Here is a 22,643-nt window from a genome sequence, read left to right as displayed (position 1 = left end):
CTTGGGTGTTAGTAGATAGACCCTTGGGAAAAAAAATAGTAGGTTGTAGGTGGTTATTTAAGGTGAAAGAAGGAGCTGGAGATAGCCTTAAGCCTAGGTATAAAGCTAGGCTAGTAGTTAGGGGTTTTACCCAAGTAGCAGGGATAGATTTTAATGAAGTGTTTTCTCCGGTTGTGAGACATTCCTCCATAAGAATTCTGCTAGCTATGATAGCCCATCTAGACCTTTACCTAGAGCTAATGGATGTTACTACCGCATTTCTCCATGGCGAGTTAGAAGAAGAAATTCAAATGGATCAGCCTAGAGGGTTTGAAATTAGGGGCAAAGAGGACAAGGTTTGCTTGTTGAAAAAATCCTTATATGAACTAAAACAGTCCCCTAAGCAATGGTACAAGAAATTTGATTCTTTTATGATAAGTCAAGGGTTTACTAGAAGCTCATTTGATTGTTGTGTCTACCTTAGGCATGTTTCCTCTAAAATAACAATCTACCTCTTGTTGTATGTAGATGACATGCTCCTAGCAAGTCAGTCATCAGCTGAATCCCAAAGTTTAAACCTAAAACTTAGGTCAGCCTTTGAGATGAAAGAGCTTGGTGAAGTTAAGAAAAATTTTAGGAATGGAAATTGTTAGGAATAGACATAGCAGAATCCTTCAGCTATCCCAGAAAGCCTATCTAGAGAAAACCATGAGAAAATTCCATATGTTGGATGCAAAAGTAGTAAATATACCCTTTACACAACATTTCAAATTATCACATGCCCAATCTCCATTGGATGAAGAGAACTTGAAAGAAATGGAGAGAATTCCCTATTCTAATGTTGTTGGCAGCCTTATGTACACAATGGTTTTTTATAGGCCAGATTTAGCTCATGCCATGAGTGTGATAAGTAGATTTATGGCAAATTCGGGGGAAGGAACATTGGACAGCTGTGAAGTGGGTATTTAGATACCTAAAGGGGTCAATTAATAAAGCTTTAGTCTATGGTGGAGCTAAGGATTTAGAGGAGCCGAACATTATAGGATATTCTGATGCAGATTATGCATCAGATTTAGAAAGACGAAGATTGACAACCGGTTATGTATTTCAATTGTGGTTAAAAGGATTGATTAGTGAACTCCTAGGATATAATGTGAAGGTTATCCTAAAGTGTGATAGCCAAAGTGCCGTACACTTGGCTAAAAATCAAAGCCACCATGAAAGGACTAAACATACATATTGACATTAGGTATCATTTTATGAGAGAAATTCTTGAGAAGGAGATTGATCTTATTAAAGTTGCAGGAAATGATAATGCAGCAGACATGTTCACTAAAGTTGTTCCCATGTCCAAATTACTTCATTGTTTAAGGCTGTTACAGTTTGATATTGTTTGATTGATCATGTTTCAGGGATATCCAGAAGAGAATAGAACAAGAATGCTGAAGTTCCAGGTTTACTCAAGGCAAAATGGTGGAGATTTGTTGATGTTTTGCCCGAGTTGTTGTGTTAGAAATCTAGAAGAAATCAGTGAAGAGAATAAGGATGATCAGGTGGCAGTTAGATTGCAGGGTTTATTTGTAATTAACTGTAATTAGTAGGGATATTTTAGACTTTGTAATAGTCAGTTATTTCCCCTAGGAAGATCCGTCTCTCTGGTTTATAAATAAAAGGGCATGGAGGCCAGAATAGATTATCAATTATATTGTCATTCCATTCTCTTTTGTTCGAGTACAGTGAGAAAAGAGAGAGAGTTGTGATAGAATAGTTCTTGGAATCTTTTCGTGTGAGTATTGTATTCGAGAGATAAGAGAAGGAGAGTGAGGGATTCTTGTACTGATTTCTAAAAGTTTTTAGTGAATTGTTCTCTTTGTTGGAGTGTTAGATGTAGTGTCATTTCTATGGCATGAACCAAGGTAAATCGGGTGTGTTGTATTGGTTTGTTTTTCTAGTCTCTTTTACATTCTGTCAAATATTTACTTTTGATATTGTGAATGTGTTGTGTTTGGTTTCGGTGAGAATATTGAGTGATTCTTGGGCCATATTAGTGTTCGGTTTCAACAATTTCTTTAACCAATTTTTCAATTTTAGTTTTTTGAAATGGAGGCTATCTGTAGGAATGGATATTAATGGGTTCAACATTTGGGTTAAGGGGTTTGGCATGGTCAAAAGGTCGTTAAGGAGGTAAGGTTTTAAGTTCTACAAATAAGTCCTCAAATTCAACCAAAAGTAAATGTAAAGAATCTGAATTTTGTACCTTCGGTGAAGTTTGAATCATATGTCTGCAAGCAGTCTATGGTGTCCATTGCTATAGATAATCAACCTCAGTTAACTCTTCTACCTCCACAGCACATAGAAAACATTTGAGCCATTTGGGTCATTTTAATCTTCAAAAATTTATATATTTTTTTTCCATAAATTAACTTGCAAGCTCCCATGTTAAAGCTACCTATCAGAGTTAATTGTTTGTCGTCCTTCTCAAAAGTAACTTCTAGCTTGTTAAATTCAAATATTATTGGACTGACTGTTCTCATCCAGTTCACACCCAAAACTATATGACAACCATCCAACTTCAATAGTCGTAGATCAGTAATAAATTCTTGTCCCTACATCTCCCAACAAAAATAAACACATTTGGATTTATTGTATATCTTATTGGCATTCGCTACAATAACTGATAAAGGATATGCACTCTTCAGTTTGCAAGGTAAGTCTTTGGTAGTATTTTCATCCAGAAAACTATGAGTACTACCACTATCAATTAACACCGTTAATTTTCTACTTCCTACCTTTCCTTCAACCTTTATGATCTTATTAGTAGAACATCTCTTCAAGGCATGTGATGAAATTTCTCCATCTTCATCTTCAAGGAAATTTTTATCAATCACTTCAATTTCTTCAGTACTTTCCTTCTCATCTTCATTTCTTCCTTCCAGTTGCAACAATTACCTCTTACACTGATGCTTAGGAATAAACTTTTCTCCACATTTATAACATAATCCAAACTATTTCATATGTTCTACATTGGAAGTTTTTGCTACATTTGGTTGGTAAGGTCTTGTGGAAGATTGACCTTGGACAATCTTTGGAAAAGAATTTGTATTATTCACCCAAAAGTAACATTTCTGTATAGGTTGAAGTCTAGTTACTACTAGGCCCAATTCCCTTAAATAGGATTTTGTGATTCTTGAATAGAGCTTCCACTGACAATTCCTATAATTTTGCCTTTTTCGCCACTTGCTTGATTGTTGCAGGTTGTAGCATTTTAACTATAGGTCTCAACTCTTCACTTAGGTCACTAATGAAACTAGAAACAAACTAGGTTTTAGCTAAGGTAGGGTTAGTAATGACCATTAAAGACTTTAGCTCTATAACATTCCAAAATTTGGAGAAATAATAATTATTAATTCTGGCATTTGAAGTCATTATGGAATATTTGGAGATTTAAGAGGAAGTATTTATTTATGTTGTTTTGAGGAAATAAGAAATTAAAGTAATTAATAATTTTATTTGGGAGTATTTAATTATGTAAGGAAATAATGAAGGAATTAATTTAGTGGATTTTTGGAAATTTTGGTGTAAGTGGGATTCCCAGAAGTTTGGAGGTATTAGTGTAATTGAACGTGGGGTGCAAGTGAGGTTTTCAAAAGTGTTGGGGCACTGGTGAAATTTTAGGAAATGGGTCGTGGGATTCCTTTATAATTAATGGGGGGCGTTTATTTAACGAGGGAGCGGCCAGCCCAGCTGGTCAAGTGTGCGTGGGTGATGGCCAAGGTCGCGAGTTCAAGCGAGAGGAGGCGCTCGTGAGAGAGAAAATTGGCTGATTTTAATCGGGCAAATAGGGGCCGAAACGACGTCGTTTCGGCCCCAGAGGCGGTGGCTACGTTTGCAGCCCAACGGCTACCATGTGGCGCGCACTGGGAGCTCCTTCCCACCTTGGCCGCCAAGCTTGGCTGCTTGGTGTATTTAAGGCCAATTTTGGCCAAATTTTGGCCATTCTAAAGCCATGAAATTGGAGAAAATCAGAGGGAGAAGATGGTGCGCGGCCAGCAGCTTAAGGAAGAAAGGAAAAGGGAAGGAATGGGATAAATTAATGAGATTTTGGGGATTATTTGATATTTAAAATATTCAGGTAAGTTAGTAAAATTATTAAAAGTATTATATGTTCAGATTATAGATTTTTCATGGTTAGATTGTATATCTTACACGGCCATATCTGATTATTAAGGTCCATAATTTCATCATCTTCTTATAAAACGTTTTACTTCGCAGCGAGAGTGCAAAAATGGCAAGAATCGGGAAAATAAAGACAAGCTCTTAACCCTCTTCTCGTGTTCTTTATTTCTCGTGAAAGTCTCCGTGATTTCTTGTATTTTATTCCCTCCCTCACCGCGACTCGGTTCCACGCATTAATAATAACAATCCGCGTGGTAACCACGCTATGACTTATATTTTATTAATGGGTTTACTATTAATGGAATGAGCTAAGCAGTGATGTCTTGGTGTCTTTCATTTCGACCGTCACGAAACTTTGTATCGCTCTGCTTCCCTTGGGAATGATGTCGAACCTATTGGGGCTAGGTTCTTAGAAGAATGGACTATGGTTTAAATGGGTTATATGAAGTATTACTAGAAAAAGTGTACTATATGGTAACATGTATATTAAGATGGCTTCCTATGTACGGGATGAAACGAGACCGAGGAGGGTATATTGATGTTTATGTTGCTAAGTGGATGAAGGGTCATGAAAAGAGGTTATGAAATGATGAGTATAAAGTATAAAAGTTTAGTGTTATCTGTATGTGTGTCTAAGGGTATGAGGTACAAAGCCACTGACTATCGACCGTGGGTCATGGCAGTTAATGGTTTGATGTATGGGCGCCAGTCATTGGCTGTTACGATAAGCGCTAGACGAGCCAGAGGAGCTAGCACTGCCAGATTCCCGCCTTGATTGTGTGCATATCATTTTATGTGTGCTGCATAGGGCTCGGGTTGCGTTCATTTGAAGAACATGCTTTGTGTGCGATGGGATGTGTGAGCATTTGCATGACCTGGTTGGTCTAAGAGCTAACTTGGGTTCTTTAGGTGAGTCGGTGCGTTTAGACTATATTGCATGTGTGAATTCCTATGTGAGCGTAGCATGGCCTGATGTCTGGTTTATGGGGGCCTTGTCATCACGTTTATGCTACAAAAACCATTGCATTTCCTATTTGTTGCATTGCATGGTGAGGATGTGTGGCTATAAGTGATTAGGGGAAGTGGGGTACGGCCCACAGTGTGAGTGATTATGAGAAGTGGGGTACGGCCCATAGTGTGAGTGATTATGCGAAGTGGGGTACGACCCACAATGGAATAATGATAAAGTAGCCTATACGACCTGCTAACAGGTTTGTATGTCGGACTTGGGCGCTAGTGTGTGTCTTATGTGGGTCCCAAGGACCGTTTATGTGTAGTTTACTTTATGGTTATACTTTTGAGGTTAAGGCATGTAGTGAGCATGGCATGGTGTATTATTGCTCTGGCATGAATTGCATGGGATGTTGGGAAAGAGTTTGTCGTTAACCTGCAGCCTTTCTTTCTAGAGCTTGTTGAGTCTTGTGACTCACGTTTGCTTTCCATCATTCCAGGTAAGAATATCCTGAGATCGCAGGTGTGTCTGACAGAGTTGGGTCCAGATCGTCAAGTCATGAAAGCAGGTGCAGAGTTCTCCCAAAACTAGATCCTAGGTGTCATGTGTTTGGTTCAAAGTAATGCTTTTATGTTTTTAAGTCAAGTGTATGTCATGTAAGCCTAGGTGGGCTCATGTTGTGAATTGTTATGTAAAGATGATTATGAGATGTTATATGATTAAAAGGTTATGATTTTAATAAGGGTTGTGTGTGAGTTGTAGTTGTGTTATTGTTCGGTATCATTTAAGTAATGACCCTCTCACGGATCCTCTTAGTGCACGGGGGCTCCAGGAGGCGGCCCGTTACAAGCTCCTCAAACTTTGTTTGATATTCAAGCACCGATCCAACCTGCTTCAATTTATTAAATTCCTCTATAACATCGGTCATATTTTTATCCCCAAACCTTTCACTGAATTCTTCCACAATCTTTTCATATGCATTCAACCCTAAATCTTGCCCATCCTTGATACTAGGTATTAGCAGTATCATTCAGATAAGTTGAAGCCAAATTAACCTTTTGGAACTCTAGTCTATTATAAAACTAAAAGAACTTTTGGCATCTTCTTATCCACCACCTAGGGTTTTTTCCATCAAACAGAGGAATTTCTAGTTTTAGCATAGGAACATTGTTGTGAACATATGGAGTACTGGAAAAATTATTCTCCAATCTCCTATCAACCACTCGATGTGTTAAATTTTCTTTCTCACAGATGTTTTCAATCTCTAACATAGGCAATCTAGATGGTCTATGGTCTAGGGTTAGGGCCATTACTTTCCAGAATTGGATCAGCATTCTCCTTCGACAGAAAGTCCACCGACAAGCTGATTTGCAGAATTCTAGAAAACATCTACAAGAAACCATTGAGTCTTTTAGCTAGAGGTGTCAAAAGGGCCAAGCTTTGGCCCGGCCAGTTACTATTCAAACGGGCCGGGCTGGGCCAAAGAAATTGGGCCCACGGCCCGGCCCGGCCAATGGCCCATTGGGCCCTTATGGGCCAGGACCATGAGGCCCTTATGGGCTAGTCAATTAAGCCCTTACTCATTTTTTTTTAATTTTGTTATTCTTTAGTAATTATTGATATTGGATGCTAAAAGATTTACATTTTGTAATATATATAAATAATAACCATCAATTTATTTAAAATTTTTAAGTTAAATTTTTTTATATATTTAAATTCTAAATAAACATTCTCCTTTTTATATGTACATTATTTTTCATATCAATTCACAAGAAAATTTATAAGGCATATAGAATTTTGAAATATAAAATGATGAAATAATATTTAAAACTTAAGAATTAAGATAAAAAATATTTTAAAAAGAAAAAAATTGATTTTTATATATCTATTATTTTAATATTTATATATGTATATATTATATGCATTATTTTTAAAAAAATTATTTAAAAAATAAAAGAAAAAAAGGGCCAGGCCCACCGGCCCGCCCGCTAGGCCTTGTGGGCTAAGGGTCGGGCCCTATCCACGGCAAAAGGGCCCGGGCCTGGCCCAACCCTTTTAGTAAAAGGGTCGGCCCGCCCCGTTTAAAAAGCCCGTGGGCTGACTCGGGCCGGGCCAGGCCGGCCCTTTTGACATCTCTACTTTTAGCCAATCCATCCATCAAAGCATCCAACTTGTTCTCCAATGGTTGAACACCTTCGTGATGCTTACTCGATCCTACTTCCAAAGCTTCCATTTTGGTTTGCAAATTATTCACCAAGGAATTAACTTGGTTAACCTGCGCCTCCAATTGCTTCATTTTGGTTTTGTCTGCCATTTCCAATCGAATCAAGCTATCTAATTAGCAGTCCAAGAATCGACTGGTCTAATATCACAACTATCAAGACCTAGTCTTGAATCTAGGGTTTTTTAGAATAGAATTGAAAAGGAAGAATGGAAGAAAGAAACAGAGAGAAAGTGGAGGAAAAAAGAGAGAAATGAGAAATGGAATTCAGTGCTTGATTGATTCTCCAAACTGATTGGTTAGCTTTATATATACCCAACCAATCAATAGTTACAAATCAGTTACTGGTTGTAACTAATCCTCTACAGAAATAATCTGCTAGAGATACAAATTAAACTGCTACACCCTACTGAAACCCTACTAACTTGACACTGACCTCAAAATCATCTACTATTTATATTATTTTTTTTATAATTAAGTGGAGAATTTCTTTTGCATATATTGATAAAGCATTTTATGGTACTTCTTGAGTTAATGTCCAGGAGGTATTTGATCTCTGATGCTACAATGAGTGTAAATTGGCATTATTCTGCTATGAGAACCTTATCTCCTGGTGCTTTTCCAACTTTATCTAACTTATGTCTTCTATTATTTTGCTATATCTCTTTCTTACACCTTCACTCCTTAGACCTTTCTAAGGTCATGGTTTTAAAGCAAGAATTTTGGGAGTTTTTTGTGCTGTTAATATTGCATAAACATTAATAATGACTGGGTTACCAACTGCTACATGCAGTTGAGCATTGGAAGATATACTACGGAATTTATGAACGTGCTTTTTTTTCTCTCTTGCACCTTTAGTTTATATACGTGGATTTGAATTCATGGTGCCTCCACCAGTTCTTGATAAAACAGCTAATTTAAAACATCACAACCACCAAATCTTAATCCCATTAGGTTGGTTGGCTACATGGATTCTACTGTTCCATATAAATTAAATGGTAAAAATGAAAATTAGTTAGGTTTCAGATAGAAGTTTCATACAAAGTGTGATGAGTTTGTTTAATGTGTAGTCTCCAGCTAAGTGGGTGATCGTGGGCATGTTACTATCCTGCTTTTGCATTTATCAGCAAGCTAGTTTCTCATAGAAACTCAAATGTTATTGGCTTTTACTTCAATCTGCAACTTCTCTTACCATTTTGTACAGTCTGATTGCTTTTACAATGCTGGATGGACTGAAGATGCAAGGGAAGTTTTTCATTATCTCCATCAGGAATATGCCAAGGCTCCACTTTTTGCTGTAGGAACCAGCATCGGAGCAAACATTCTGGTACGTGGACTTGTGGTCTTTGAAACCTCAAATGTTTGAAACAAGAGTAAGGGATCCTTGCATTGCAATAATTGATGGTTCTTTTAGTTTGGTGACTTTGGTCCATTTAGCAAATTCTAGAGAATACTAGATTCTGCCTTGTTGGCTTCATGTGTTCAAAACAAGCGAATCTTGGCTTGACACTTTGCTGTAAAGTCCAGAGCCACGAATGCAAAATACTGTGTTTTATGATTACTTTCTCTCTAGGATGACATATGGTTTGAAAATGATTATTGAGGCACCTCAAAATTTATCAATAAATCTCCGTGCTAGAAATAACAATCTGTTCAACCCCTACGGCAACGAGCAGGATGATGATTTTTGTTCCTCTGCATACAGCATTAAAGTCCCTGCTTTGAGGGCTTTTATGTGGCTTACACCTGTTTGCAAATTTAATCCCTTAATGTGAACACGAGAGGAAATTCATTGGTTGAACATTTAACTGTGTGACCAGGGTGAAGGCTCAGCCTTCCTCCCCTGCACTTCTGATTCTACCTTTTCTTGATGAAGGATAGCTTATTTAGCCAGCATGCACTATCAATAGACATTTAACTCATTAGCCATTTTTTTTAGCTTAGGTAAAATAACTAGGGAAGGAGAATAGCATGTGGCACTAATAGAGTTGAATAGAGACCAGATCAGCAGGGAAACAGGGACCCACCGAATCACCACTTTTAGGCAATTGCTGATTGAAAAGGAGCCCCAAAACAATAACAAAAAAAAATATCAAGCCTTTATCCTACTATGTGGGATCAGCTATTTGAATTCTAGATTTCCGCTCATTTCTACCCATTACACTTTCTTCAAACCTAAGTGTCTTCTACCAAATTTTTTTTTGTCTTCTACCTCTTTTGTCAACTACTTGTTCCATGCCACCAGCTCTCCTCACTAGAACCTATATTGATCTTTTTCTCACATGGCCAAACCATCTTAATCACGTCTCCATCATCTTACTTTCAATAAGAGCCACTTGTGCTTATTATCGAATGAGTCCCCGCTCCTTGGCCAATGTGGGACAGCACTAGCTGTCTGCCTTTTTTCCCTTTTTTTTTCCGAGGTAAAGTTACTGGGTAAGGGGAACACCATGTGGCACTAATGAAGCTGAACAGAAACCACATTAGCAGGGAAAGAGGGACCTTAGCCATTTGTCTTTACCTCAAGGAACATGGTTCTTTGTTCGAGTGGTTTCTCTAATGAAGAGTTGAACTAGTTTGAAAGATAACTTGCAGTGGAGGAAATGCCTTTTGGACTTGTCCTTCATATAAAATTAGATTTGGTTGTTTTAATGAAAAGCATCTATGGATGTTCCAAAGTAAATGGAGAGTTGCTTATTACTGGCCATACCTCGTTTTGATAGATTGTTCTGCATCTCTTGTATATTTTTATTTGTTGCTTGCAATGCTTTTACGATATATTTGTCATCAGCATCTCACTATAGATTGTCATCAAGACACAGACTTTTCTACATTGCAAGAAAAATTTAATCCTATTTGCTAGTATGGAAAAATTTAAAATTTATCAGCAACTTGATATTTACTTTCTCAAGTTATTTCTTCCAGGTAAAATATCTTGGAGAGGATGGAGAGAATGTTCCTATTGCTGGGGCTGTTGCTATTTGCTCCCCTTGGGACCTTTTGGTTTGTGTCTTCCATGAATATAAATCTGATAAGCAATTTTTAAGTTTTAAATTTGTATTGGATTTTTCTTTATTTCATTTAAACGTTTCAATTTTAAGTATTTGGACTTACAAAACTTTTCATGGATGGAATTTTTTAAAATATATATAGACTTTTTAGCAATCTAGAATTCATGTAGCTAACCCCACATAGTAGGATAAAAGCTTGGTATGTTGTTGCTGTTGTTTTTATATTAAGACTTTGTATCACATTTATTCCCCATCATGTAAAATGCAAGTTATTTTATCACACTTTTTATTATTATTTAACATGTCCCGATCATGTTTTGTCTTGGTATTTTTGGAAGTTTGCATGTTAGCTTGCATATTTCTCATTTCCGTCTTGATCCGAGGTTAGTGCATCTTTCCATGTACAAACATGTGTAGCAAAGTGTTAGAAAGGTGTTTATAAATATTGTTGGAAAATAAGATTCTGAATAATCTAGGATTTTTATATCCCGTGTGTGAAAATTGTAATTGTTTTGTATATTCATACAATGGAGCAGATCACCCTATATTTACAAGTAAGGATTTACAAAGTAGGAAAGATTACAAAAAGGAAATTATGAGAAAAGGAAACACAATCAAATCTGTACAAAAAGTCAAACAGTAAGCATGGAAACCAAACCCACAATCATAGGAAATTGATTGGGATGAATCTTCGACAGATTAATTCTCCAACTCTTCCCCTCAAGCTGGAGAGTATATATTGACCATTTCTATCTTGCATGTAATCTCTTGAAATCTTGTTAGTGGAAGCCCTTTTGTTTAGGATGTCTGCTAATTGTTTTTCTGTTGGCATATAAAGATTAGTTATTAAGCCATTGTCAAATTTTTCCTTGATGAAATGTCTATCGACCTCTATATGTTTGGTACAATCTGTCGAAGAGGAGTATATGGAGCAACCTCTATATGTTTGGTATAATCTGTCGAAGAGGTGTTTCATCAACTGGATATTAAAAATGCCTTCTTCATGGCGATTTACAGGAAGAGGTGTATATGGAGAAACCTCCTAGCTTTATTGCTCAAGGGGAGTCTAGATTAGTGTGTCGCCTTCGAAAATCTTTATATGGTTTAAAACAGTCTCCTCGAGCTTAGTTTGGTCGATTCAGTTCAGTTGTTATTGAGTTTGGGTTAACCATAGTGAAGCTAATCATTCTGTTTTTTATCACTCTCAGTCTAGCCGCCACATTCTTCTAGTGGTGTATGTTGATGATATAGTACTTACAAGGGATAATAATGTTGGTATCACTGAATTGAAGGCACATCTTCACCAACAGTTTCAAATTAAGGATATGGGTCCCTTAAAATATTTTTTGGGTATTGAAGTAGCTTGGTCAAAGCAAGACATTTATATTTCTCAAAGAAAGTATGCCTAGGATATGTTAGAGGAGACAGGGTTGCTTAGATGTAAACCAACAGATACCCCTATAGATCCCAATATCAGACTGTTACCGAAATAGAAGGAGCCTCTTTCTGACCCTAGGCGTTATCATCGACTAATTGGGAAACTTAATTACCTCACAATCACACATCTTGACATTTCATTTGTTGTGAGTATGATAAGTCAGTTCTTGGATTTACCCTGTGATAGTCACTGGGATGCAGTGATTCATATTCTTTGGTATATTAAGGTTATTCCCGGTCGGAGTGTATTGTATCAGAATCATGAACACAGTCAAATTGTGGGATATATGGATGCTAATTGGGCAGAATCACCTAGTGACAGGCAATCCACATCTAGATACTGTGTATTTGTGGGTGGAAATCTAGTATCTTGGAAAAGTAAGAAACAAACTGTTATCGCTAGATCCAATGCAGAAGCAGAATATAGGGCAATGGCTGTAATGTGAGCTAATGTGGCTGAACAATTAATTGAGTAGCTAGGAGTTACGCAGGTTAAGTCTGTGCAATTGATATGTGACAATCAGACTGCAATGCATATTGCTTCTAATCCTGTGTTTCATGAGAGAACCAAACACATTGAAATTGATTGCCATTTTGTTAGAGAAAATGTGCTATCTGGGGATGTAGTTACAACATATATGGGTTCTAACGATCAATTGGTTGATTTACTCACCAAGTCACTCAGAGGGTCTCGTGCGAATTACATCTGTACCAAGCTGGGTATGCTCAATATGTATAGCTCCAGCTTGAGGGGGAGTGTTAAATAAGATAAGTAAGAGGGTATTAAAGTAAATAGTTTAGAATTTTGTATATATATTCCTTGTATTACACACTTAATCAATTCACATTATTCTCATTAACAGTTTACTATTCAAGAAAAATGACCACCACAGTGTTGAGTGCTATGTAGATGCAAATTGGGTAGGTTCGGTTAAAGATACAAAATCCACTACTGGGTATTGCACAAAAGTATAGGGAAATGTGGGGACCTAGAGAAGCAAGAAACAAGTAGTTGTTGCAAGAAGTAGTGTTGAGACATAGTATAGAGCAATTGTTCAAGGAGTGTGTGAACTAATCTAGATAATTAGGTTACTACAAGATCTATCTATTCTAATGGAAGAACTTATGAAGTTATACAGTGATAGCAAATCTACCATCAACATAATTCATAACCCTGTTCAACACTATTGGATGAAGCATGTGATGATTGACAGAAACTTCAGCAAGTCAGAAATTTACAATGGGACATTCACCTTACATTATGTGCCAACAAAATTACAAGAAGCTGACATTCTTACAAAAGCTCTATTGAAGTCAGATTTTGAGTCAAATGTTAGCAAGCTGGGAATGATTGATATCCCATGATTTTGGGATTATTATTGGAGAATTGTTTCTGTTTTTAATTGTTTCCTTTCTCTAGTTTGTTTCCTTTTTTCTATTGTTTCCTAGTTTAGAGATTGAGGAGGTATTGTTTCCCAAATTCACTCCTTAATTCTGGTCTTCCCTTGGCTATAACTTGTATCTCAGCCTATGAATAAGATGAGATCTGGAGAATTACTTCAAAACAGCCTCTGATTTCATATATATTACTGGAACCTATTTATGTTAGAAGTTTGTAGCACAATAACCCAAGAGGGGGATGAATTGGATTGAATAAAATTTTTTGTTTTCCAAAATTTTGAAACCCTTTTTGTTTATTGAATATGGTTTGCTAAAACAGTAATTTGGAAATGAAGTTAACAAGAATAAGGTAAAGAACGCATAATAGTTTATAGTGGTTTGACTTCTTCCAAGCTTGCATCACTCCTCTAGTTTCTTTAGAGAGTTTGAATTGGGTTACATAAAAGCTTTGGTTTTCAAAAATTTTGACATCCTTTTAGCGGATTGAATTTGGTTTTGCAGAAAAATAACATAATGAAAATGAAGTAAACAACAATAAAGTAAAGGAGGCACAATAATTTATTGTGGTTCGTCTTCTTCCAAGCCTACATCCACTTCTCGAGCTTCACTAGAGAGTTTCAATCTACTCTCTTGTGAATGGATTCATCATAACACCAACACAAATATGCACTAGTATACTCACTGGCTATATAACCCACAAGAGTGAATCCCCTCACTCTTACAACAATAAATAAGAAACCAGACATACAAAGGGGAAAGTGATCTCTTAAAGATCAAATAGTACAAAAAAGCACAGTGATTGATCGAATATCTTGAACGAAAGCTCTCTTTAATGCTGTTGGTGTATACTCAATCAATTCTCTTTGAATCTCTTCAAAAAATCTTCTTTTAGCTCTACAATGGCTATTTTATAGAGAATAGCGAAACTAGTTGTTTTGCAACAAGCCAGAAGTAGCTGTTACTTCGTGTCAAGCAAAAGACTCTCAATTGTAGAAATTGGTCAGCAGTTTCTTTAAGACTATCAAAAGGGCAAGTATAGTTCATATACTAAAACTCAACACCTGTCTATAGGATTTGGCAGTTTCTCTTCATAAATTAATATTTTTAATAATATGGTATCATATATTATTAGTCAACTTTAAAATTCATATATTTGTATATTGATATTAATATAAGTACAATTAATATTGATTTTAATTGATCTAGAAACTCATATTTTCTATTTGAAAAACATGGGAAAAAGGACTCACATTTGTAAAGAAAACAGTAAAAAGGCATCCTAAAGGTGTTTTCCCGACCATTTTGATAAATCTGGAAAAATATTCGTTTAAACATGATTTTCAGTTTTCTATTTACTTTGAAAATTTTCCTAGAAACCAAGGCCTTTTTTTGACTACTGATTAGCCCCTAAAGGTCTCTCTCACTTCTTTCCCAGATTGGTGACAGGTTCATATCTCGCAGGCTTATACAAAAGTTCTATGACAGAGCTCTTACAATTGGTCTTCAAGGTTATGCCCAATTGTAAGTCTTTGATACTTTCTTTCTTGTCAAGTCTTTGAGCATGATTTGCAGTCGTCGCCACTTCAAAATAATTGTAACTTTGACTTCCCTTATAAATCCCTTTCAAATTATTAACCATCCTGTAATACCCTGTTGCTTGGCTTTATCTAAGATAGTTTTTATTGCAGGCATCAACCTCATTATTCTCGCCTAGCTGATTGGGAAGGCATTAAAAAGGTTCTTTTTGTCTCTGGAAATGTGTCTTCCAAATAATGATTTTATCAACTTAGTAAAGCTTATAAAGTCAGATGGTTGAATGAAACTAGTTGTAGTTTACTCCATGTGCCTAAAAACGTTCCAGCAGCTCAACTTTTAATGAACTTTGTTGGAAACAAGAATCTTTGGTTCTGTCCAATGTGATGAAACAACTTCAACTCCAAATATTTGACTTGAATTCCTGTATGACATCAATTTGACAGGATGTGTTACGGATAATTTTTCTGATATATTGCAAAATGATGAAATCATTTGGAATAAAACATGTGACTTGTGGGACAATTCTTTTCATGACCGTTAAAATACATGAAGGCTTTGTAAGTTGTTTCAAGAGCTAAAATATTTTTGATATTTTCAGAAAATTGTGATGCATTGAATTTTCAGTTAATCAAGAGCAACATTCAAAAACTTATATTGACATTTCCATTTAATCTCGTATCAAGACAAATGAATATTACCCCTTGCTTTTATAACTAGTTAGAATCTAATGGCTTTTGTGAAGAGAATTCATCTTTCTGTTCCTGGTTATTTTGATGGTTTATTTGTATAAGTTCCCACTTCCCAGTAATGGTGACATTGCTGTATTCATCTATGCAAGTCTTAAGATATATTATTTTGTTATTTTTCAGCTTTAGCTGATTAACACGTATATGTATTCTTAGAATCTAAGAGTTGTGAATCAAAGATAAATAGCCTTAGAACCTGCCTTCTGAATTTCAATGGATTTACCTTCCTTAATTATTTAATTTCTTCATGTTTCCTTCCAACTAATGGATTTACCTTTTGGTTTTCTTTGTGTTCAAAAAGTCACGTTCTATTCGTGATTTTGACAATTATGCTACCTGCCTTGTTGGGAAATTTGAGGTGACTCTCTCTCTATCTGTGTGTGTGTGTGTGTGTGTGTGTGTGTGTTAAATGCCTTTCTCTTATATGTTATTGACAAATGCATCTTTATTTCATCAAGACTGTGGACACATACTACCGACGATGTAGCAGTGCTAGTTTTGTGGGAAATGTTTCCATCCCATTACTCTGTGTCAGTGCTTTGGATGATCCACTCTGTACTAGGGAGGCCATACCTTGGGATGAGTGCAGGTGGTGAAGTTCCGAATGCCACTGACATACTTTTTTCTTTTCAAGATCCTCATTTTTCCCTCGAAACAATTCCAACTGTGCTGATATTTTCTTCCATCATAGAGCAAACAAAAATGTTGTTCTTGCTACGACACGACATGGAGGACATCTTGCATTTTTTGAAGGACTAACAGCAACTGGTCTCTGGTAATTTGCATTTTCATCTTGATCAATATTCTGCTCTTGTTCCTGCTGCATGAACTCATACCAGGAGAACTGGTTTCTGGTCATTTACATTTCTATTTTAATCCATATTCTGCTCTTATGTATACTTACATGAACTTGTACCAGGACACTAAATCTCCATTATATTAATCTCTTGGGAATTGCCTATATAAGGAATACCCTTGACAAATTTTGACAAGCATAACTTTTCCTGCCCGACATTGTTCCATCCGTAGTAAACCCCATCACATCATCAAAAATCCTGCTCTATCCTTTTAACTATTTGTTCACAAAGAGCTTGTTATGATCACATCCGTCTAGGATTCCTGGGCCGATCCTTTTGTTGGGTATTCTTAGATATTGTACTGATACAAGGCTGAAGCTAGGCGGACTCTTGAATTCTGCTTGTGTTGTAACCTTGATCAAAATCACTTAATTCTTTTTGACAAGTAAAGATGCCTCGTCTGTCTCCATGCAAATTTTTACAAAGTCAAAATTTTGTCGCTCTCTCTCTTGATTGGAACACATTAATTATTATTACTGGTGGACATTCACTTGGTTCTTTCGTCTGCAGGTGGGTAAGGGCATCCTTCGAATTCCTCAGTGTTCTACATTGTAGTCCTTTTATGCATAAAAGAAAGGTGTGAAACATGCTGGCTACCTTCATTTTAACATACGATCGTAATCTATGTGACAACAATTTTGGCAAAGACCCAGTCTTTTAGTTAAGTTTAAAATTGCGAACTTATATCAGTTGGCATTGGCAGTTTAGAAAAGACTCTGTTGCCTGCCATCTTCCTGAACAACATATCGTCAGAGAACATAAGAAGATTTCCCGATGATCCATCTTCGAACTGATGCAACTTACTGACAAGTTCTACTGGTTGATTTCTTCGTTCTTCTATTTTTGCAGGCACAAAATCCTCTCGGACCACATTCTTCACTGCAATCTTCTATTGATCAGGGCCCATATCTAAATGTAACAGATGGAATGGTGGCTGCAATGGGCAATGAGCCGATAGCCAATGATGTTGAACACTTGCCTGATTTTCCACCCAATGCAGCCCAGACCTCAGAACAAGCTACCACAGTCAAGGATCGCAACTCGTCTATTATAACCAATCGAATTGGAAGATGCTTAAACGAGCTTTTTCTACAGAAAAGAACATCAATGTGGCTGCTCGGTTACATTGCCATCCTATCGAGTTGGCCATTGGTAGGAGCAGCTCTTCATTTTGTGTTCAAGAAGAAGCTCGGAAAAGTCTCGCATGCAAAGTTGAAGAACAATTAGACGAATTCGGTAAATACTATGTATTCAACGTACAACTATAGTAATGTTTAGCATTTTTTTAATATTGATGTACTTTGAGACCCATCTTGGTTGTGAAATCTAGTACAAAGCCACCTGTAAAAGATTGGAGTTTGAAAATGTAATTTATATGTAATGCACTTGGAATCGATGGTTTTGTTTTGGTGCTTGACGTCGAGCTGTTATGAAGCTCTGAGCACACTTCAGATTGGCTGATTGAATTGCCGAAACATGCAAGCTGCCAAAACCCAAATTTCTTATGCATTTGGAGTGATGGGTACATTTCTTTTGATGGATTCTCTGGCATTTTACAAGTATTTTCAATTTCTAGGTTTGTTGGTTTTTTTGATAACTAAGAAAGGAGAGAGAGAGAGAGAGACTCAGCAAGAGTTGTAGAGAGCTTCTTTTTCCATTCATTCTTTCTTGTATGTATGAAATAGTACAAGAGGAATATCAAATCAACACCAACTGTGATGTAGATTGATTGTCTGCTGTTTGTCTCTCATAAATTAAGCTTTACCACATATTGGTATAAGCCTCTAGATTCATACATTTAAAGAGTAAAATATTAATATTTTAAACACAATAAAATATCAAAAATCTGGTTTGATAGCAAATGTGGCATAGCCTTCAAGACTTCTCCATGGCACTTTTGCTACAGACACCAACAGTCTTCCTTAGCTGCACAAACCTCGCTTTGGGCAAAGCCTTGGTGAATATATATGCCATTTGGTCTTCAAAGCTGCAAAGTACAAGCTTCACTTCTTTTTCCTTTTCAGCTTCTCTAACAAAGTGATACTTGATCTTAATGTGTTTAGTTTTTCCATGGAATACTGGATTCTTGGCTATTGTAACTGTTGACTGGTTATCACAAAAAATTTCAATGGCTTCTGATTGCTTCTAATTCAGATCCATCAAGAGTGAAATTGCTTCCCGTCACCAAAAGGTCATCAACATACAAGGAAACAATTACCTAGTCAAAACCAGCTTGCTTCACATAAAGTGCAGGCTCACTAATGTTTCTTTTGAACCTCAAATTCATGAAATAATCATCAATTATATTGTACCAAACTCTGGGGGCGCCTTCAATCCATATATAGCCTTCTTAAGCGAATACACTTTATCTTCACTTCCTTTAACAATGAACCCTTCAAGTTGCTTAACAAATATTTCTTCTTCCAAATAACCATTAAGAAAAGCTGATTTCACATCCAATTAAAATATTTCTCAGGCCTTTTGAGAAGCTAAGGCTATCAAGAGCCTTATTGTTTCATACCTCGCTACTAGTGCAAAGGTATCTATGAAATCAACTCAAAGCTGCTTTGAATAGCCCTTGACAACCAGCCTTGCTTTGAGTTTGTTAACAAAACCATATAGATTTAGTTTGGTTATGTAAATCCATTTGACTCCAATTACTTTTTTGTTGTTAGATATGTCAATTAATTGCCAATTTTCATTCTTTTCAATCATATTCAACTACTCTTTCATTGCTGCTCTCCAACCTGGCGAACTTGTTGCTTCTTCATAACATGAAGGTTCCATTATAGCTACATTACATCTTTCTATATCTCAGCCAAAGACCTAGTACCTCTAACTGCTTCTTCAGACTCAACATCTGATTCACCTTCTGTTAAAGTGTTGTTGGATTTTTCGACCATTGAACAGCAAGATCAAAAAATAGAATACAAAACCAAGAACAAAAATATAGAAAAGAAAATAGAAGAATACATACACAAGAACACAAGATGTACGTGTTCGGATTCATAAATGAATCCAACTCACAGCCGAGGTTCTTCCCTTAATCAATCCACTCAATATTGAATCAGAACTTACAGAACAATACAAGAACGTTAACAAGAACAACTAGAACTTCTCAAAGTACAAACTCTTACCTGAGCAACCCAGCACTCAAAAGCTCTTTTTCTTCTCTCAATCCCATTGTTCAACACTTGGAGAATTTCATATACAATAGCGTCTTTATGTGTTCATTCATCCCTATTTTATTTCTATTTATAGGACATTCAATAGTTACAAGGTGAGACATAAAAGAGGATACAGAAACAAATCGAATTTGGCTGTTGAAACTATAGTCTCTAACGGCCAAACTTATCATGCCAATCGACAGGCTAATCCTATCTGTCAATTGACTTCACCCAATGGTCAACAGTTGTCATACCAACTATTAACTGACTCAACCAATTTTGAGTCACCCTTAACAAATTTCACCTTGAATCAAAATTGAGTTGAATTAAACTAAGGGACCTGTATCACTCCTATTGGTAGGTGGGAAAAACATTAAGCAAGGAAAATGCTTACTCAAACTTGGCCACTGAAAGTGATTTAGTCAACATATCAGTTGGAGTCATGTTAGTGGAAATTTTCTCAACCTTAACCTATTCTTTTGCTATGACGTCCCTTATAAAATGTAACTGGACATCTGTATACTTTGTTCTCTAGTGGAAAGCAATATTCTTTGATAAGTGTATCGCACTTTGAGAATCACAATATACCTTAGGCACAGGTTTTCCATTCCTAGGTCTTGAGTGATCCCTTGCAACCAAATTGCTTCTTTAATAGCTTCGATGAGAGCCACATACTCTACCTCTGTTAAGGAAAGAGCTACAATGTGCTGGAGATTTGATTTTTAGCTTACTAGATTTCCTCCAAGGGTAAATGCATAACATGTCAGTGATCTCCTCTTATCAAGGTATGCAACATATTTGAATCACAATATCCTTGTATGTTGTTTCCACCTTCTTTATTTGATCTGTACACCAACTTAATATTTGTTAAACATTTCAAATATCTTAGCAACCATTTAACAGCATTCCAGTGATCCTTGGAAGGCTTACTCATAAATCTGCTAACTAAGCCTATGCCACAAGCTATATCAGGCCTAGTTACAATCATGGCATACATTAGACTACCTATAGCATTTGAATATGGAATCCTTCTCGTATATGCTTCCTCTTCTTTAGACAAATCTCCCTTAACAGCACATATCTTAAAATGAGAAGGTATGGGGGTAGTGACAGGTTTGCAATTACTTATCTCAAATAATTCTACAACTTTCTTTACATAACCGGGTTGAGATAATGTCAGAATACCTTATTTTCTATTTCTTTCAATATCAATGCCAAGTATTCTTTTGGTTGCCCCCAAGTTTTTCATTTCAAATTCTGATGTAAGTGCCTTTATCAACTTTTCGGTCTCTCATTTATCTTTACAAGCAATAAGCATATCATCTACATAAATCAGTAGATATATGAACTAATTTTCTTTTAGCTGCTTGAAATATACACAATGATTAAATTTGCATCTATTATATCCTTTTCTTAACATGAATTCATCAAATCTCTTGTAACATTGTCTTGGAGATTGTTTTAGACCATGTAATGACCTTTGCAGCTGACAAACTAACTTCTGTGTTCCCTCTTTCACAAAGCCAATAGGATGTTCCATGTATATTCTTTCATCCAAGTTGCCATGTAAGAATGTTATTTTTCATCTAATTGTTCTAGCACTAAGTCATATAGAGCTACCATGATCAAAACCAATCTTATGGAAGCATGTTTTACCACAAGTGAAAAAACTTCATGATAATCAATTCCTTCTACCTGTGAATATCCTTTGGAAACTACTCTAGCTTTAAACCTTGTTGGTTCTACTCCTGGTATTCTTGATTTTCGTTTGAAAATCCACTTATAGCCTATTACTTTTTGATTAGTAGGACTTTGCACTAGAATCCAAGGATTATTCTTATTTAAGGAGTCCATCTCCTCTTACATTGTCTTGAACCAATTTTCTTTATCCTTGTTGTTGTAGGCATCACTAAAAGTGATTAGTTCATCTAATTCAATAGAGTCTCTAATATTTAGGGCATATGCAGTGACATCAGCATGGGCATATTTAGCTGGTGGTCTTACTTCTCTTCTTACCCTGCATATTTAGCTAGTGGTCTTACTTCTCTTCTTACCCTGTCTTTGGACAGTAGATAGTTTCTTAGATCCTACTGACCACTAGTGAACGTCTGAGTGTGAGACAAATTGAGTGAATCATTATTAACAACAGGTAAAACATGATCTGTATATCCTTGTGAGTTATCAATAGGATGCATACTATTGTCTTGAGAATTTTGTAAGTTTGAATTATCTAAGTTTCCACATAAAGGTCCATATCTTTCCACCTCTTTCTACCTCAAACTGAAAATTATCAGGCTTCTTATTCGGTTCTACTTCTAGCAAATTAGGTTTAGAGAACATGAGTTCATTAAAGACCACATCTCTGCTTATGATGACCTTCTTATCCTCAATTAGCCACAATTTATATCCTTTAGTTCCCTTGGGATATCCTAGAAAAATGGCCTTCTTGGCTCTTGGATCTAGTTTCCCTTGTTTCTTATGGACATACCCTATAGACCCAAAGAGTTTTAAGTGAGAAATCTTAGGTGATTTTCCTATTTGTAAATTTTCTAGTGTTTGGAACTCAATGGAAGATGATGGAAATCTGTTGATTAAGTAGCATGCAGTTTCTACAGCCTTGGCCCAAAATTTCTTAGATAGACTTGATTCATTAAGCATACATCTCACATTTTCTAGGATGGTCCTATTCATTCTTTCAGCAATACCATTTTGTTGTGGGTATCACTACAAGTCTTATGTCTCTCTATACCTATTTGCTTGCAATAATTAGAAAACTCATTGCTACAAAATTACATGACATTATCAGTCCTTAGACACTTTATCTTCTTTCCAATTTGATATTCAACTAAGGTATTGCATTCCTTAAATTTTGCAAAAGCTTCACTTTTCTGTTTTAAAAAATAAATCCAAACCTTTCTTGAAAAATCATCAACAAATGTGATACAGTATTGAGCACCAGATAGGGAGTAGGGAACTTGAGAAAAGCCCCATAAATTAGAGTGTATATATTCTAAGATACTCTTAGTCTAATGCATTGAGGTATTAAATTGCAGCCTATGAGATTTTCCCATAATACAATATTCACAAAAGTCTAAGGTGTTGATTCTTCTAGAATCCAAAATTGTAACATCTCAAAATTTTAGAGATAGATAACAATTAT

General features: G+C 36.1%; 1 protein-coding gene across 1 annotated transcript in view; it reads left to right on the top strand.

Moving 5' to 3' along the window:
- The window catches only part of LOC127808223 (embryogenesis-associated protein EMB8-like), an 88,017-nt gene extending 70,307 nt beyond the window's left edge, over positions 1–17,710 (top strand). The window contains exons 6-14 of the mRNA XM_052346659.1: positions 8,533–8,655; positions 10,254–10,331; positions 14,613–14,698; positions 14,866–14,914; positions 15,761–15,817; positions 15,918–16,048; positions 16,151–16,234; positions 16,827–16,893; positions 17,166–17,710. Of these exons, the coding sequence (XP_052202619.1) occupies positions 8,533–8,655; positions 10,254–10,331; positions 14,613–14,698; positions 14,866–14,914; positions 15,761–15,817; positions 15,918–16,048; positions 16,151–16,234; positions 16,827–16,893; positions 17,166–17,543 (1,053 nt within the window). The 3' untranslated portion in view covers positions 17,544–17,710. The remainder of the gene's footprint in view (positions 1–8,532; positions 8,656–10,253; positions 10,332–14,612; positions 14,699–14,865; positions 14,915–15,760; positions 15,818–15,917; positions 16,049–16,150; positions 16,235–16,826; positions 16,894–17,165) is intronic.
- Positions 17,711–22,643: the final 4,933 nt, after the last annotated feature.

Source organism: Diospyros lotus, chromosome 8 (genome assembly GCF_014633365.1).
Source record: "Diospyros lotus cultivar Yz01 chromosome 8, ASM1463336v1, whole genome shotgun sequence".
Classification (NCBI taxonomy): Eukaryota; Viridiplantae; Streptophyta; class Magnoliopsida; order Ericales; family Ebenaceae; genus Diospyros; species Diospyros lotus.
The sequence above is the reverse complement of the archived record's forward strand: the minus strand, read 5'-3'. Positions and strand labels throughout refer to the sequence as shown.